At 40.0% G+C, this 14,300-nt stretch overlaps 1 protein-coding gene across 1 annotated transcript in view; it reads right to left on the reverse strand.

Moving 5' to 3' along the window:
* dnaaf4 (dynein axonemal assembly factor 4) overlaps positions 1–14,300 on the reverse strand; it is a 53,817-nt gene that overhangs the window by 17,624 nt on the left and 21,893 nt on the right. The window contains exon 5 of the mRNA XM_069910281.1: positions 4,267–4,409. Coding sequence (XP_069766382.1) covers positions 4,267–4,409 — 143 coding nt within the window. The remainder of the gene's footprint in view (positions 1–4,266; positions 4,410–14,300) is intronic.

Below are 14,300 nucleotides of genomic sequence, written 5' to 3' on the forward strand. Positions count from 1 at the left end.
ACCAAATTTATAATTAAATCGATGCAAGAAATGCAACTTTTTGATACATGGAGGAAACAACACCCAAAGGAAAAGGAATATTCATATTATTCGGGTAGGCACAAAACATACTCAAGGATAGACCTATTCCTGTTATCAGCCCGCATTCAAGGGAGAGTTAGGAAAACGGAATATAAAGCTAGACTATTATCAGACCACTCACCCCTGTTATTGACAATAGAGCTAGAGGACATCCCACCAAGAATGTATAGATGGAGATTAAACTCCATGCTACTTAAAAGACAGGATTTTAGAGAATTCATTGAATGACAAATTAAAATGTACTTTGAAATAAATACGGAATCAGTGAAAGATAAGTTTATACTATGGGACGCAATGAAAGCGTTCATCAGAGGGCAAATAATAAGTTATGTAACTAAGATGAAGAAGGACTACAATCGGGAAACAGAACAGTTGGAAAGGGAAATAACAAATACAGAAAAAGAATTAGCAATTAAGGAAGATACAACTAAAAGAGAATTGGCAGACAAAAAATAAAATATGAAACATTACAAACATATAAGGTGGAGAAGAACATAATGAAGACAAAACAGAAATATTATGAGCAAGGAGAAAAACGCACAAAATTCTAGCGTGGCAGCTTAAGACAGAACAAACTAAAAGAATGGTATTGGCATCAAGGAAAAAGGACAAACAAATTACATATAATCCAACAGAGATCAATGAAAACCAGGGAATTCTACGAGCAACTATATCAAACTGAAAACGAAGGGAAAGAAGACAAAATAGATGAATTTCTAACTAAAATTGAACTACCGAAATTACAAACAGAGGAGCAAAATAAATTAACAGAACCATTTGAAATAGAAGAAGTACAGGAGATATTAAAAAAAACTACCGAACAATAAAACACCAGGAGAGGATGAATTCCCAATAGAATTCTATAAAACATTTAAAGACTTGTTAATTCCTCCCCTCCTGGAAGTAATCAACCAGAATGATAAAACACAAAACATACCAGATTCATGTAAAACAGCAATAATTACAGTAATGCCAAAGACAGGGAAAGAAAGATCCACTAGCACCAGCATCATATAGACCAATATCTCTACTTAACACAGATTATAATATAATAGCTAAACTATTAGCAAACAGATTGGCCGACTATGTACCAAAAATAGTAAATCTAGACCAAACTGGATTTATTAAAAAAAGATGAACAACGGACAATATCTGTAAATTTATTAACTTAATTCATGCAGTAGAAGGAAATAAAACTCCAACAGTAGCGGTTGCTTTAGACGCAGAGAAGGCCTTTGACAGAGTAGAATGGAATTGTTTATTCAAAGTACTACAAAAATTCAGCCTACCAGAGAAATATATTAATTGGATTAAAGCATTATATAAGGGGCCATTGGCGAAAGTGACAGTAAATGGATATATATCAAAACAATTTAACTTAAGCAGATCAACAAGGCAGGGATGTCCATTATCTCCCTCACTGTTCGCGTTAGCTATAGAACCACTAGCAGAACTGATAAGAACAGAAAATAAAATAAGAGGGATAAAAATAAGAGAAGGAATATAAAATCAGTCTATTTGCAGATGACGTTATAATATACTTAACAGAACCAGAAATATCAATAAAAGAATTACATAGGAAATTGAAGGAATATGGAGAAGTATCGGGGTACAAGATCAACGCAAATAAAAGTGAAGCAATGCCAATGAATAATGCAGATTTCACAAAGTTCAAGAAAGAATTACCATTTAGATGGCAAACACAAGCAATGCAATACCTAGGTATGCAACTAAATAAAAATCTCGGCCATCTACATAAACTAAATTATCATCCATTAATGAAAAAATTACAAGACACTGATAGGAAGGATAAACTGTATTAAAATGAACATTTTCCCAAGGATACAATACCTATTTCAATCATTACCAATTCACCTAACAGAGAAATTCTTCAAGGAGTTAAAGAAAATAATAAGGAAATTCTTATGGAAAGGGGGGAAACCGAGGATAGCACTAGATAAATTAACAGAATGGTACCAAACTTTAAGAATTATTATAGACCCGCACAATTAAGATACCTATCAGATTTTTATCAAACAAGGGAAAAACCAGATTGGACCAGATTAGAACTAGATAAAATAGGGGAGAAGATACCTGAACATATACTATATAAATGGGATGAAAAATTGGTGCACCGTAGGAATTCACCGGTATTGCATCATCTGCTCAACATTTGGAAGAAGATTCATGTAGAAAGGAATAAAACAAATTACCAACTACCAAAACTAATATTGACGCAAAATCAACTAATCCCTTTCACAATAGATAACCTTTCCTTTAGAGAATGGGAGAGAAAAAGGATCAAAAGAATAGAAAATTGTTTTTCGAGAAATAAATTATTATCCTTTGAACAAATGAAGGATAAATATAACTCACGATACAATGTTTGCATACCACCAACTGAAAACCTACTTGAAGGACAAATTGGGAAACAGTCTGAGGTTACCAGAAGGAAGCAATTTTGAATATGTGATTACAGACAGAATGATAATTAAAAAATTTGTAACAAACATGTACATCAAACTGCAAGAAAAGGAGAACGAGGAAACAAACGGTAAACCTAAACAAAAATGGGAACAAGATCTAAACATAAAGAATAAAACATGGGAAAAGCTATGCTCCGGAACTATGAGAAATACAATAAACACGAGGTTACGTATGATACAATATAACTGGATACACAGGCTATACATCACACCTCAAAAGTTAAATAAATGGGACCCAACAGTATTAGACAGATGTTTTCACTGTAAAAAGGACACGGGAACAACAATTCATGCAATTTGGACATGTGAGAAAGTGAAAAAATTTTGGGAAGATCTAAACCAGATATTAAATAAAATCACAAAAAGCAATATACCAAAATACCCAGAGATCTTCCTCCTAAGTAATATAAGAAATAAAGAATTTGGACTCGATTTGGATGGAGCACAAAAAAAAATTATTATGATAGCCCTAGCTGTAGCAAAAAAATGTATAATGTCAACCTAGAAATTAGAAGACAACTTGAGAATACAACAATGGTACATAGAAATGAATAAATGTATTCCATTAGAAAAAATAACATATAATTTAAGAAATAACATCACAATATTAGAACAAGTATGGGAGCCATACATGAAATACAATAGAGAAATCCTACCATGGATTCCACCACCTAAAATGACAGAAGGAGAAGATAATGAAAAGAACTGACTTAGTAAAATTTCTTGTTTATTTTTATTAAGTGAGAACATTGTTTAACGGGTTTAATGTATCTTATAGATTGAACTTCAAATAAATGGGAAAGGGGGTGAAGGAGGGAGGGAAGGGAGGGGGGAAAAAGGGGGAGAAAATGACACTATATATTCAAGAAAAAAATGTATGTATCTTGGGCAATATGGTTTATAGTGTAAAAAATAAAAAATTTAAAAAAAAACATCATCCTGTAGCCTACGACTGCCTCAATATCAACACCACCAATATTCTGCAAACTTATTAATCACACCTCTGACATTCATATCCAAATCTTGAATGCATATCATAAATTTTTAAAATTTAGCATCTTCATTCTAGAAAAAACTCTGAAATTACCATTTTAAATGCAATTTTTTTTAGATTATACCTTTTTAGTTATAATTTACACGTACCAGAAGTGTATGATTAAAGCAAAAAGAATCAAAAGAAACTGGCACAGAGAGAAACACATTCAGGATTCTATAAATATCTGTACTGCATTCCAGAAATTCAGATGTAATGAGCAAAAGTGAGACATGAAATAGATGAAAGAAATATTTGAGTACCCTTAAATGTGGGACTCCTGTACATGTTCCTCAGTCCAACAAACCACCTGCGGATGGCGAATTGTACATAAATTAACAGAGAGGAAAAAGATAATCAAATTGTAAAAATAACCAGTTTCACACATGATTACATTTCAATTCCTGCTCCAAAATCCTTCATTTTATTTTATCTAACGTCCTATTTCTCAAATGACATTTTTACAGAAGTGAACTAGAAAACCTGCTTCCTGAATCTATATACGAGAAGTTCCTTTTGTTTCATTTTATTTGAACTGTCATCTCCAACTTGATGAAGTTAATCAATTATATGTTTTCAAATGAATGAGATTAACAATACAAATACATTTATTGACATATGGGAATTAATAAAACAACTTCTAAAGCATTTTTCCACATTGCTCACCTCTTCTTCCTCAGCAATGAGAGACTCTCTCAGTGCAGTGGGAAAAACTCGTGGTGTGAATTGCACCTGTATATTGCCAGCTGAACGAGGAGCAGGGATGATTTTTTCCTTCACGTTTTCAGTTAATTTCTTGCTAGCATTGCCTGTAATTAAAGCAGTGTTAGAAGTTTACCATTAAATGTCATCCTGTAGAACATTCACGAATTTTTAAATATGGAAACTCAGAAATTAGGTCATTTAGCCCTTCAAGCCTGCTGCTCTAGAGTAGGTTCATACAAACACTTTAAAAAAGATCTTATTTGAAATACTGGAGCTCTGCTAATGCTAGACATATCAGCCCCACAGCCTTTGCAAAAGCTTTGGAGAGTGCTCAAGAGACTTCTCTAATGAATTGTTGTTTACAAAAAGGCAGCAGGTGAAAGACTGTTAAGTGTTAAATGTGGGCGTTGGGGAGAGAGGGAGATGAAAAGAGCTTGAACTCTGCAGAAGACTGTATAAAATAGATAATTGTAAACTGTAGTCAATGCTGATACTGTTAACATTAGTGCTGATAAGTTTAAGTTTAGAAAATCATAAATAAAATATTAGAAAACAAACATTAGGGAGGTTGAAGTCTCCCATAACATCAACCCTGTATTTCCTGCACCATTTTAAAATCTGCCTGCTTATCTATTCCTTGGTTTTCTCAGGGCTATTTGGGGGCCTATAGACTACTTCCAGTACAGAGATTAGTCCCACTCAGTAGACACTCCCTCTGTTGTAATGCAAGCGCTTCTGCGGTCCCACGTGAATGAGGAGTGGAGACACAACAATACTCTGCAGGGTCTTATCACCTAATGCCGATAAAAGGCAACAGTGGCTTCTTAAATCTATTTAAGAAAGAGGTATTTTTGTAAAAGGGAGAAGATACCATATGCATGCATTTGGATGGAGAAGGGTTGATTAGAGACAGTCAGCACGGTTTTGTAACTGGGAAGTTATTTCTCACAAATCCGATTGAAGATGTGACCAAGAAAGTTGATGAGAGCAGAACAGTGGATGATGTATGTAGGGATTTTAGCAAGCCATTTGATTAGGGTTCCGCACAGTACACTGCTCTGGAATTTAACACTGAGAAATGTGAGGGGCTGCATTTTGGGAGGTTCAATGTGGAGTAGGACCCTCACAGTGAATAATAGGGATCTGAAAATTGTTGTACAGCAGAGGGATCTGGGAGTACAAGAACATAGAAACTTAGAAGTGGCATCACAGGCAGATAGAGTGGTCAAAGAAGCTTTCAGCATATTGGCCTTCATCACTCAGAGTACTGAGTAAAGAAGTTGGGAGTTCATGTCGCAGTTGTATAAGGCATTGGTGAGGCTGCATTTGTAGAATTGTGTTCAGTAGGTGGGGGGGGAACTAACCAGAGGACATGGGCTTAAGGTGAGGGAGGGGGGGGAAAGATTTTACAGAAATCTAATGGGTAACTATTTTACACAGAGGATGTGTAACAGACTGTCAAAGGAGGTGGTTGAGGCAGGGACTATTGCAATGTTTAAGAAAATATTGGACAGATTCTGGATAGGATGGAATTAGAGGGATATGGGCCAAACACAGGTCTGTGGGATTTTTTGGTCGGTGTGGGCAGGTGTGCAACACTCATACATGATGTTCTGTTGCCTTTCTTATCAATGGTACTGTGACAGAATATATAGATAGATATATATATATATCTATAGATATGTTTTTGGGAGATAAATTGGGAAAGGTTTGTTAGAGTAGGTCACATACAAACACTTTAAAACAGATCTTATTTAAAATACTGGAGCTCTGCCCCATGGTAGACGTATTGGCTCCAGAGCTTTTGCAAGAGCTTTGAAGAGTGCTCAAAACTTCACTAATGGATTGTTGTTTACCAAAGGCAACAGATGAAAGAGCATGTCGGTGCCACCTCCATCTGGAAGAGAACTTGCTTTTCTGAGAGGATTATGTGGTTTTGCAAGCAGAAAGAGTCAAACACACTTTCTGAGAGAGAGAGAGAGGGAGAGAGAGAGAGAGAGAGAGAGAGAGAGAGAGAGAGAGAGAGAGAGAGAGAGAGAGAGAGAGAGAGACACACACACAGATCACTTGTACAGTGTTATAGCCAGCAGAAGTAGCTGGGACTGGAACAGGAGAAGCTGGCAAGCTTATGGAAAGCCCAGTTGTAAGATGGCCTGGTTAAAGCCCTTGTGGTTCATGCAAGAGGAGAGGACTGGCTGTCTCATGTTTCACTTGGAATAAGTGAAACAAAAAGGAACTCTGTGGTTACCTGAAAGAAAGAGGTTATCATCTGGAGAACCCTGAAGGGGCAAGTTTCATCAGCAAGACAATGAAGTGGCTGATTAAAAAGGAATCAGTTGTGGGTGTCCTGGAACAACAAATCTCTCTCTGAAAACCGACAAGAACCTTCCTGAGCAGTAACCATTTACCTTTCAAGCACCAATGCCTGGTGAACTTTATAAATGTTAAATTCTGTGCACAGTATAAGAATTGCCTGCAACAAGTGAACTTGGAGGAATGAGAAGTGAGATTGGACAGTGAATCAAAGAACTTTTCTGAACTTACACACATTACATACACGTGCACTTAGAATTAGAAGGGGGTTGTTAGGTTAGTTAAATCAATAGTGATAAGTTAAAATATGATTCTGTTTTCATGTTTAAAGATAATTAAAAGCAGCTTTTGTTTGAGAGGCCATTTGTCTTGGTGAATGTCTGTTGCTGTTGGGTTTTGGGGTCCTCTGGGCTATATATTTCTCATTGGTATATATACATCAGGAAATAAACTCTTGTATCTTTTGTGCTTATTAAATTGAGATACCAAAAAAGGAATTTAATTTAGCAAAAGGATCTACTTATTATTAAATAATATGCATAAAATTAAAATTAATGGTTGATACAAAAAAAAATCCAATGAAGTGGACGACATTAAAATTGTTTCTTCTAAACTCTGGTCACATCCATGAGCCAAGAGGCTGATAAATCCAGATGGCACAAGTAAAGAGAGCCAATTTCCATAACTGGACATCACTCTTGGCCTTCCTTGTGTGATGCAACAGATTATGAATATAGGACATTGCACCAGAGCACTTAATCAGGTGTTGGCCGACATGCATATTTTTCTCCCACAGGTAAGATTTATTCAGTGAGGAGACTTTAGGAGCCCAGGTGCAATAAATCTGGAGATTGGGCAAATTGAAAGGACTCAGAGTACTATGAATAGCGCTTGACATGAGAGAAGATTTGACTAAATTATTATGACAAGGTTGCCAAATAATTTACAGTGGCGGAGGTCGCATGATGGTGAGTGTCTAGGAGGTTGCAGATCCTAAGAGCTCCCAGACAAAGATCAGAAAACAGCATTAAAAATCCAAAATCCAGGGAAAAAAAGAGAATGAGGAAGCTTCAATCAACAAGGAAAAATACAATGAGAAAATGGGCAACCCAACAAGGATCCGAGGCAAGTGGAGGTGCCTCGTGTCAGGAGTGATGGCGGTACCGACCTGAGAGCCATCGAGGAGGACGTAACCCCCCTGACCTCAGTGCCAATGGGAGTTCCACAAGCAGGTGGAGCCCAGAGTGGAGGAGCAATCCTAAGAGGCAGTGAAGGCAATAAGAGCCTTGGAGGAGGTAAACAGGAGCGAGAGAGGACAGCTGTCTCTCCCTCAGCTCGTGAGCTCATGCGCCAAGCAACAGCTTCCCCGACAGCCAGGGTCCGCTTGCAGTTCATCGAGTCAGGGAGCAGTGGGCTCGAGTGGAGCCAGTGTGAGCTCGGGACTAATGAGCTCTGACGAGGATGCAGAGGAGGTCAACCAGGACAGCATCATTGAATCAGGGACAAGGGTCAGCGGGGCGACAGCGATGGCTGTAATGGCGGTGGACGAGTGTGCGAGGGACCCAGCCACAAGGCGAGGAGAAGCTGGAAGGCCGGGCTGCTTCAGAAAACAGAGGAGGAGGAGGGCCTGGAGCCCTTCTTAAGAGACATTTTACAGACTCTGAGCCAAATGGAAAATAGGTTGGAGAAGGTAAAGGTCAGAAGGGCCGATGTCAGAAAAATTATACAGGATGGAGAGGACCCTGGTGACTATAACAGGCAAGGTGACAGAGGTAGAGGAGTCATTGGGGGCAGGGGAGGATAGAATTGCCACAATGGAGCAAGAAATTAAAGGTTTCCTCAAAGAAAGAGGTGAAGTATGGGGGAAGTTGGATTTCCTGAAGAACTTCACAAAATGCTGCAACTTTAAAATAGTAAAATTGAAAGAAGACTCTGAGGGGGGGGAAAATCTTACAGAGTTCCAAACTAAATGGATCCCCGAAGTTCTAGGAAAGGAGGCGCTGGGAACCCCAATTCAAATAGAAAGAGCCCCAATCCCTCAGCTAGGACTGGGACCAAGACCCCGGTTGATCCTTATAAAGTAAAAATATTTTCAAGATCGTGAAAAAATATTAGGGACAGCGGCAAAAGGGGAAATTCAGAGGGGAGCCCCCTTGGAGTACAGGAGATCGAAAGTGTTCATTTATCCAGATATTAGTGCAGCTCTGCTTAAAAAGTGAAAAGACTTTGAACCGGTTAAGCAATCAACAAAGTAAAAGTGGGGGGGGGGGGTGCTGGGGGGAGAGGAAAAAGAAAAAGAGAAAGCACATCGGTTTATAAATACCCTGCTGGCACTAAATGGTGGACCAAATGGAAAATAGTAAAAGGCCAATAAGACCTAAAAATGATCAAATCTGATAGACTGAGAGGACTTGGATTTCTGTGTTATATAAAGAACTGGGTTTTAGCTGTTTTTGGATTTTAAAAAAATGATAAAAGATGTTATGCAAGGGTCTGGGGGGGTTCTGGGACTGGACAGGTGGAGGGTGCTGAGGGTGAGAATGGAGAGTCATGGTGACCGCATGGTATGGGGTAATGGCGACGAGAGGAGGAGAATGACCGCCAAACATGTGAACAGTGGGTGGCTGAGACTTGTGTGTGATGTGTGTGAGCTATGTGTTCCCATTTATTATTTGGAAGGACATGGTTGTGAGTGGAGTTGTGGGAAAATGGATATGTAGTGTCTTTCCCCTCCCCCCACCCCCGACACTCCCCGGGCCTGTGTTGGTTCAGATGGAGTGGAGCAAAGGGCAAATGGTAAGAGATTGGGTGTGTGGTGGGAGGGGGTGGTGGTAGAGATGGAGGGAAAACATTTAGGGAGGGAGCCTTGGTGTAATGGCTACAAGTGTAAAATATGCTATTTTCAATGTTAACGGCTTAAGCGGTATGGTGAAATAAAAAAGGGTCTTGGCACATGGGTGGGACAGATCATATCCAACTCATTTGGCTCAAAGGCAAAGGGTGCTAACATTTCTAGTGGGGAAAGAGTGTTCCAGTGCAGGTGCAGAGGGTGATGACAGATAAAACCGAAAGATTCGTTATGGTGCACTGTGAGATATATTCAGAATTCTGGATCCTAGTGAATGTTTATGCCCCCAATTATGATGATGAAAAATTAATACAGGACATTTCCATGAGATTCGCAGAGGCAAATGAAAATATTCTAATGGGGAGCGACTTTAATCTATTTCTGGATTGGGTGCTGGATAAATCCACAAAATGAATAACTAGGACCAGAGCGGCAAAAGCCACCATTGACTGCATGAGAGAGCTGAATTTGATAGATGCGTGGTGGAAAAAGCATTCCTTGAGAGAGGGATTATTCGTTTTACTCAAAGCAACATGACTTCTATTCTAGGATAGACTTTTTTTTTGGCTTCAGCCCATATAGAGGGTAAGATCATGGAAGCGGAGTATGGGGCAAGGTTTCTCTCAGACCATCCCCCCAGGTTTTGACTACAGAAATGTTAGATAAGCAGGACACAGCATATAGCACACAGCATCTTAACACTGTTGTTGAAAAAGCCGGAATTTTGTAGATTCATAAGAGCCAAAATAGCCCTGTTCTGTGAGGCCAACTGCCCCTCTACTCCAGATAAATTTTTTCTGTGGGACACCCTTATGGCATACTTGAGGGCCCAGATAGTTGGGTATACAAAGACAGTCAAGAAAAATTATGAAGCAGGTGGAGGAATTGGAAAAGGACATTACCCAATTAGAGAAGGATTTTCAGAAACAAGAAACTGGAATATAATACGCTTCAGACATATAGTATGGAGAGGCCTTATGAGGTCAAGGCAAAAGTACTGAGTTGGGGGAAAGAGCCCACAAGGTCCTCACTTGGCAGTTAAGGGCAGAACAAGCCTCTAGAACAATCAATGCAATACAAACAGGGAATGGCCAGATCTCATATAAACCAAAGGAAATTAATGAGACCTTGATGAAAATTTTATGAAGGACTATAAATCTGAATTAACTAGGGATTCTAATCAAACAGACGAGTTTCTGGCCAGATTAGATCTCCCAAATTTAAGCCTGGAGGAGCAGGAGGGACTAGACCTTACTCTTACAGAGCGAGCTACAAGCTGGCAAGTCTCCAGGGGAGGATGGATTCCCACCTGAGTTCTATCAAGAATTTAAGGATTTACTAATGCTCTGTGTGTGTCTGTTTCCCTGGATGCAGAGAAGGCTTTTGATAGATTGGAGTGGAAACTTTTATTTAAAGTGCTGAAGAAGGGGTTAGAACCAATTTTTCAAAATTGTATTAGGGCGCTATACCATGCACCCAAGGTAAAGGATACAACTAATGGACAAATCTCTTTCACTTTCCTACTTACCAGATCTAGTAGACAAGGGTGCCTGCTGTCACCAGCTCTCTTTGTGCTAGCGATGGAACAACTGGCTGAGGCCATTCGCCAGGATCCAGACATTAAAGGTTATAGAGTGGCCAGGAGGAGCACAAAAATCAACATTTGCTGATGACAGGCCCTGCGACTTCTTTGCCTCAACTGCACGTGGTATTGGAGGACTATGAGAAACTCTCCGAGTATAAGATTGGGGAAAAAATGAGGTGATGCCACTCGCCGAGGGGAATTATAGCCAACTTAAAGAAAACAGCAATTTAAAGTGGTCACAGGAGGGGATCAAATACCTGGGAGTTAATATTGATGGCAACTTGAATAATTTATATATTAAATTATGCCCCCTTGCTGGAGAGAGTCGAGGAAGATTTAAATAGGTGGCTGCCCCTGCCCATGACGTTAGTGGGCAGGATTAACAGCATCAAAATGAATGTGTTGCCAAGATTTTCAGACATTGCCTGCTCCATTGCCCCAGGGTTTCTTCAAACAGCTGCTACAGAAGGTCAGAATGTTTCTCTGAAATGGTGAGGGTCTCTATAGAAAAATTAGCATGGGACTACAGTCTAGGCGGATTGAGAATGGCGGACTTTAAAAAAACATTATTGGGCAGCCCAGTCGAGATACATCGCCTCTCTCTTCCAGGGAAGAGGTCTACCATCCTGGACACAAATTGTTCTGCACCTGGTGGGCGAGAGGATAGCAGAGGATTTTATTTATAAATGGGGGTGCTAATTTGCTGTCAGGAAAGAAGGGCAGCCCCATATTAAAACAAGTGATTATTATCTGGAACAAAATTAACTAATATTTGAACATCAAAGTGGGGCTGTCCCCAAAAATGCCTCTGACTCCAAATAAATGAATTAATACCATTAACGGTAGGTAACAAGATCCTGGATGCCTAGCGCCATAATGGCATCAGGTGCATAGAGGACTGTTACGAGCATGGGAAATTAATGTTGTTTGAGCAACTCAAAAATAAATATGATTTGGCAAATCAGACATTACACTGCTATATTCAAATAAGATATTTTTTATGGGTTGTATTGGGTCCAAGTATGGCCCTATCTTGGTGCAGTGTCATAGAGACCATGATTTGAATGAAGAGTGGAATTAAATTCATTTCTGCAATATATTTCCTGTTCCTGTCGGATGGACCCAAACTGGGCCTCCATAGATAGAGAGAAAGATGGGAGTCGGGCTTGGGCATTGTAATTGATGAGAGATGGTAGTCCGACTTATGCCGGGACAGCATTACCATGGTCATCAATGCAAGATACAGGTTGGTGCAATATAATTTCTTGCACCAGCTGTATCTAATGCCCCAGAAAATAAACAAGTTAAAACCAGAACTCTTGGACCAATGCTTCAGATGCGGCAGGACAACTAGGACTTTCATGCATGTAACCTGGTCATATGCCAAGGTAAGGCCCTTTTGGAAAGAGCTAGGTCAAATCCTAGAGAAAATCATAGGTAAACAGGACCTAAAATTGTTCCTGTTGGGAAACATAATGGTCATAAGGCTTACAATGAAGCTATCCAAATTTCAAATCCAATTTGTGTTAATCGCAACTGGCAGTGGCCAGGAAGTGCATTGCAGCTACCTGGAGATCCGACTCTACTCTTAGCATCAAACGATGGAATATGGAAATGGAGAGATGTGTTCCCCTGGAGAAGGCAACTTATAATTCGAGAAACAAATAGGATACTTTTCAAAGGATTTGGAAGCCATACATGAGCCACATAGGATATGGCAGCGATTGATTCCCCCATTCCCTGCAGAGGTGTCCTCTCCCTCGCACTAAAATATATATATATTAATATATATTAATATATATATATTAATATATATATATATATATATATATATATATATTTATATATATATTAATATATATATATATATATATTAATATATATATTTATATATATATTTTTTTTTTTTTTTTGAGTGGTGGACTAGCCTCGCCAAACGAACACAGCTCAGCGCGGACATTGGCGACTTCAGGGGTTTCTACGAGGCTCTAAAGGCTGTGTACGGCCCCTCACCCCAAGTCCAAAGCCCGCTGCGCAGCTCAGACGGCAAAGTCCTCCTCAGCGACAAGATCTCCATCTTCAACCGATGGTCAGAACACTTCCAATCTCTTTTCAGTGCCAACCGCTCAGTCCAAGATTCCGCCCTGCTCCAGCTCCCTCAACAGCCCCTAAGGCTAGAGCTGGATGAGGTTCCCACCCTGGATGAGACATATAAGGCAATCGAACAACTGAAAAGTGGCAAGGCAGCAGGTATGGATGGAATCCCCCCAGAAGTCTGGAAGGCTGGTGGCAAAATTCTGCATGCCAAACTGCATGAGTTTTTCAAGCTTTGTTGGGACCAAGGTAAACTGCCTCAGGATCTTCGTGATGCCACCATCATCACCCTGTACAAAAACAAAGGCGAGAAATCAGACTGCTCAAACTACAGGGGAATCACGTTGCTCTCCATTGCAGGCAAAATCTTCGCTAGGATTCTACTAAATAGAATAATACCTAGTATCGCCGAGAATATTCTCCCAGAATCACAGTGCGGCTTTCGCGCAAACAGAGGAACCACTGACATGGTCTTTGCCCTCAGACAGCTCCAAGAAAAGTGCAGAGAACAAAACAAAGGACTCTACATCACCTTTGTTGACCTCACCAAAGCCTTCGACACCGTGAGCAGGAAAGGGCTTTGGCAAATACTAGAGCGCATCGGATGTCCCCCAAAGTTCCTCAACATGATTATCCAACTGCACGAAAACCAACAAGGTCGGGTCAGATACAGCAATGAGCTCTCTGAACCCTTCTCCATTAACAATGGCGTGAAGCAAGGCTGTGTTCTCGCACCAACCCTCTTTTCAATCTTCTTCAGCATGATGCTGAACCAAGCCATGAAAGACCCCAACAATGAAGACGCTGTTTACATCCGGTACCGCACGGATGGCAGTCTCTTCAATCTGAGGCGCCTGCAAGCTCACACCAAGACACAAGAGAAACTTGTCCGTGAACTACTCTTTGCAGACGATGCCGCTTTAGTTGCCCATTCAGAGCCAGCTCTTCAGCGCTTGACGTCCTGTTTTGCGGAAACTGCCAAAATGTTTGGCCTGGAAGTCAGCCTGAAGAAAACTGAGGTCCTCCATCAGCCAGCTCCCCACCATGACTACCAGCCCCCCCACATCTCCATCGGGCACACAAAACTCAAAACGGTCAACCAGTTTACCTATCTCGGCTGCACCATTTCATCAGATGCAAGGATCGACAATGAGA

Source organism: Narcine bancroftii, chromosome 14 (genome assembly GCF_036971445.1).
Source record: "Narcine bancroftii isolate sNarBan1 chromosome 14, sNarBan1.hap1, whole genome shotgun sequence".
Lineage (NCBI taxonomy): Eukaryota > Metazoa > Chordata > Chondrichthyes > Torpediniformes > Narcinidae > Narcine > Narcine bancroftii.